Below are 5,224 nucleotides of genomic sequence, written 5' to 3' on the forward strand. Positions count from 1 at the left end.
TGGGCTTAGGCGATTCTCTTGCCTCAGCCTCCCAAGTAGCTGGAACTACAGGCGCCTGCCACAATGCCCAGCTATTTTTTTGTTGCAGTTCAGCCAAAGCCGGTTTGAACCTGCCACCCTCAGTATATGGGGCTGGCACCCTACTCACTGAGCCACAGGTGCCGCCCACAAAAGAATATTGTTTAAAGTCCTTGCTGTCATAGAACTTACATTATAGTGGAAGAGATGTACTAAAACATAATTGTATGATACATCGGGTGGTGATGAATGGAATGAGGATATATGAAGCATGATAAGAGAATGTAGAGTGATAGGGACTCCTCTCTGTGTAAATGAGTATTTAGATCATAGGGCTGACCAAGGAACAAGTGTTTAGACTGAGGGAACAGTAAGTGAAAATTTCCTAAACCTGGAGCTGCTTGATGTCCTTAAATAAGAGCAGAAAGAATTGAGTGAAGGAGTTGGAGAGTCCTCAGTGTTGGAGAGGGAGCTGGGAACCAGGCCATATAAAGCCTTATAGAGCTTGGTAAGATTTTAGGTTATTTTTCCAAGTGGTTTGCAAAACTGTTGGAGGTTTTTAACGAGAATATGTGACTTGGTTTTTTAAAGTATATTAAAGCTTTGTGTATTGACATAGAAGGATATTCCTGATATATTGTTGAGCTCAGCAGTTAGGGCGAGGGCCACATACACCGGGGCTGGCAGGTTCAAACCCGGCCTGGACCTGCCAAACAGCAATGACAACAAAAACAAAAAAAAAAATAGCTGAGCTTGGGCAGCACCTGTGGCTCAAAGGAGTAGGGCGCCAGCTCCATATATCAGAGGTGGCAGGTTCAAACCCAACCCTGGCCAAAAACTTAAAAAAAAAAAATAGCCAGGCTTTGTGGCAGGTACCTATATATAGTCCCAGCTACTTGGCAGGCTGAGGCAAGAGACTCCTTAAGCTCAAGAGTTTGAGGTTGCTGTGAGCTGTGGTGCCATGGCACTCTACCGAGGGTGACATAATGAGATTCTGTCTCAAAAAAAAAAAAAAAAAAGTAGAAAAAGAAAAATTTAAATTACAGGGAAAAAAAAATACCTTGCATACTATGAGTGCAAACAACATAGCATGTATATACACACAGAGCTATCTATTTATTCATATGTGCACAATTTTTTTTAAGTATACAAAACAAACACAAAATTTTTGTTACCTCGTGGAGCTGAGGGGTTAGGTAGGGAGAAGAAAAATGGTTATGGTGTGCTTCATATATTTATAAATTACTTGATTTGTTTTTTGTAATGAGTATATATTTTAGAATTAAAAATCTTAAGTAATAGTTGTGTAATCAATGGCTGCCTGTCCAGAAAGAGCAGTCTAGGGTGGGGAGGATGAAAGAGGCGCCCCACCTCCATTGCTTCTCTTTACACAAATATAGCACTGTGTGATTGTATTGGTTTGTACACACATACATGTATATGCATGTGTACGTCAGCACATTTTGATTAAGCTATTAAATTTATTTGTTAAAAATAAAATTATGTTTGAAAAGGTAAAAAAGTTGTGTAATCAGTAATAAAACATTGAGTCACTCAGATATTTATAAAGTGCATACTTTATGTATCAAGCACTACTGTAGATGCTAATTAACAAAACTGGCATGGTCAGTAGGACCAGAGAGAAAGAGAGAAAAAGAACAAACAAATAAGAATTTCAGATAGTTATGAGTAAGAAGAAAAAATAAAATTATGAATGGTGAGAGTTACTGCCTAAAGGTCTGCTTTAGGTATAGAATGGTTGGATCATCTTTGAGGAGGTAACATCTGAGCTGAGATGTAAAGGTTAAAAAAGGAGCCACATTAGTGGAAATCTATTGTAATAGAGTTCTTAAGACAGAGGGATTGGCAAGTACAAACGTTTTCAGGTGGGAATGAATTTGGCACAGTCATGGAAGAGAAAGGCCAGTGGCTAGAGATTACCCGTTTTAAGGTGAAGAAACTGAGGCTCAGAACCTGCTCAAGAGTAGTGATAAGGCATTCCTAAACACTATTGCTGAGACAGGCAGTTTGTCAATAACTGTTACAACCTTCAATATGTATTTACGTTGTCTCAACTATTCTATGAGTTTTTCATACTCACATGGACAAAGATAGTGGAGCAAGTATGTTCATTGCAACATAATTTGTACAAAGATTTTAACAACATATTTATCAGTAGTGGATTAGCTAAATAAATACTTTGTATCAAGGCAAAACAGAGAGGTAGAACTTACTTGTATGTGCTGAAATGGAATAATTTGCAAGACACATTAATTGTTAAGTGGGGGAAAAAAGGAAAGTGGAATATATATATATATACATATGAATAGAGTATTTCTGATTCTATATTTCATGAATAGAATATAGCTCTTACCTCTAAAACAGGGAAGGGAGCTAGGGAGATAGAGTGAGAAGATTTTTCTTTTTTTTTTTTTTTTTTTTTTTGAGACAGAGCCTCAAGCTGTCCCCCTGGGTAGAGTGCCGTGGCATTACAGCTCACAGCAACCTCCAACTCCTGGGCTCAAGCGAGTCTCTTGCCTCCGCCTCCCAAGTAGCTGGGACCACAGGCGCCCGCCACAACGCCCGGCTATTTTTTGGTTGCAGCCATCATTGTTTGGCGGGTCCGGGCTGGGGATTCGAACCTGCCACCTTAGGTGTACGTGGCTGGTGCCTTAGCCGGTTGAGCTATAGGCGCCAAGCCAGATTTTTCTTTTTATACTTGCTTGTACTGTTTTTTTTTTTTTAAAATTTTGTTAATATTATCCTTTCCGTTTAAAAATAATCATTTTCCCCACACACACACAAAAGTACAAACAAACAATATTTGTATGTCCATAGCTGCATTCTTTAAAGTAGCCAAAAGGTGGAAGCAACCCAAGGATCTATTGAGAGATAATAGATATAGATAAATAACAACAAAAAGATGAGAAACTGATGAAGGAGGGAAGAGGGAAGGAAGAAGGGAGAGGCAGAGAAGAGGAGGAGAGAAGAACTTAAGCCACAGTAGTCAAATATAGATAATATGATTACATATTCCATACTAAAATTTAATGCAGTTTTCAAAACTATTGAGTATATTTTCTCTTAGTTTATTGCTTGTCTTTTTATAGTATTCATGGTTAACTCCATTCATGGTGGAGTTAAATTTATTTTTTAGAATCAAGGTCTCACTTTGTCACCCAGGCTGGATTATAGTGGGGCAATTGTAACTCAGAGTAACCTTTAACTCCTGGGCTCAAGAGATCTTCCCAGCTTAACCTACCAAGTACCTGGGACTATAGATGCATAACACTACACCTTGCTAGTCTTTTCTTTTTGTACAGATGAGTCTCACTTTGTTGCCAAGGCTAGTCCTCAAGTGATCCTGCCTTCTTGACTTCCCAAAGTGCTGGGATCACAGGTATGAGCAACCGCACTGATGGAGTTAAATTTTGTTTTTGTTTTTGTTTTTGTTTTTGAGATAGAGTCTCACTATCGCCCTGGGTAGAGTGCTGTGGCATCATACCTCACAGCAACCTCAAACTCTTGAGCCCAAGCTATCTTCTTGCCTCAGTTTTTTCTGTTTTTAGTAGAGATGGGGTTTCACTTTTTGCTCAGGCTGGTCTCGAACTTGTGAGCTCAAGCAATCCAACTGCCTCAGCCTCTCAGAGTGCTGAAATTACAGATGTGAGCCATTGCACCTGGCCTTGAGTTTAAAATTTTTTATTAGTCAAATGTGTTTGACTTCTGTGGTTAGTATTTTACTTAGAAGGTCCTGGCTACTTATAGATATAAAAATAGTCTTACATTTTCTTCTTTAATAAAAATTTCTGAAGTTAAAATTTTTTAATTTTAATTTGTCTACAGGTTATTTTTCTGTGTGTCATGAAGCAAGCATGAAACCTTATTTTTATTCTCTAAATACTTAGCTATTTGTTGAAAAGTCTCTTTTTCTCACTGTTTGAAAATGTCACCTGCTATATTCCAATGTATACACAAGTAGGTTCCTGGATAGTTTCTTTCTGTTTGTTTTTCTTTCTATATGTTCCAGCTTTGATATCATGCTGCTTTAATAATTTTCTCTAGCTTTAAGATATATGTTAATATTTGTTAAGATGAGTCTCAGCTTTTCCTGGGTATTTACTCTTTGGAGAAACTTGAGAATCATTTTGTCAAGTTCACGAAAATAAATTCCTATTGAAAGTCTTGGATTGCTTTTAAATTTATTGATTGATTTGGAGGGTATTTGTATGTTTATAATAATGAATCTTCCCTTATAGAAAGATATATTCAGATTTTTACATCCTTTAGTAGAATTTTATAGTTTTAATTCATATAAGGCCTTGTACATTTCTTCAACAAAGATATATTGCTGAGTAATTTTTTAAATTGACACATAATAATTGTACATATTTATGGCATACAAAGTGATATTTTGGATATATATAATTGTGTAATGATCAAATCAAGATAATTAGCATGTCTGTTTACCTCAAATCTTTATTATTTCTTTGTGATGAAAACATTCAAAATCCTCTCTTCTAGCTGTTTCAAAATATCTATTTATTGCTTAACTACAGGGATATATTCTTAGAAGTGCAGCATTAGGTGATTTTGTCATAGGAACATCAGCGGCTTACTGATATACACTAGGCCATATGGAATAGCCTCTTGCTTTTAGACTATAGACCTGTTCAGCATATTACTGTACTGAATACTGTAGGCAACTGGAACACAATGGTATGTATTTGTGTATGTAAACATACCTAAACAAAGAAAAGGTACCATAAAAATATGGGATAGAAGATAAAAATTGCACCACCCTGCCCCACATAGGCTATTGATCATAAATGGAACTTGCAGGGTTGGAAATTGCTCTGGGTGAATCAGTGAGTCGTGTGTGAATGTGAAGGTCTAGGACAGTACCGTATACTGCTGGAGACTTTATAAACACTGGACACTTAGGCTACACTAAATTTATTAAAATTTTTTCTTCAACAATAAATTAACCTTAACTATAACTTTTTACTTAATATATTTAATTTTTTTTAAGTTTTTAACTTCTTTGTAATAACACTCATCCTGAAACATAAACACATTTACAGCTGTACAAAAATATTTTCTTTTTTCTTTTTTTTTTTTTTTTGAGACAGAGTCTCACTTTATTGCCCTCAGTAGAGTGCTATGATGTCACAGCTCACAGCAACCTCCAACTCCTGGGCTTAGG

At 36.6% G+C, this 5,224-nt stretch overlaps 1 protein-coding gene across 1 annotated transcript in view; it reads left to right on the forward strand.

Annotated features, from left to right (window-relative positions):
• Window positions 1-5,224, forward strand: part of DNAL1 (dynein axonemal light chain 1) — a 35,890-nt gene that overhangs the window by 17,478 nt on the left and 13,188 nt on the right. Inside the window, exon 6 of the mRNA XM_023511484.1 lies at window positions 1,990-2,002. Coding sequence (XP_023367252.1) covers window positions 1,990-2,002 — 13 coding nt within the window. The remainder of the gene's footprint in view (window positions 1-1,989; window positions 2,003-5,224) is intronic.

Source organism: Otolemur garnettii, unplaced genomic scaffold, assembly GCF_000181295.1.
Source record: "Otolemur garnettii isolate 467f Iridium unplaced genomic scaffold, OtoGar3 scaffold00020, whole genome shotgun sequence".
Lineage (NCBI taxonomy): Eukaryota > Metazoa > Chordata > Mammalia > Primates > Galagidae > Otolemur > Otolemur garnettii.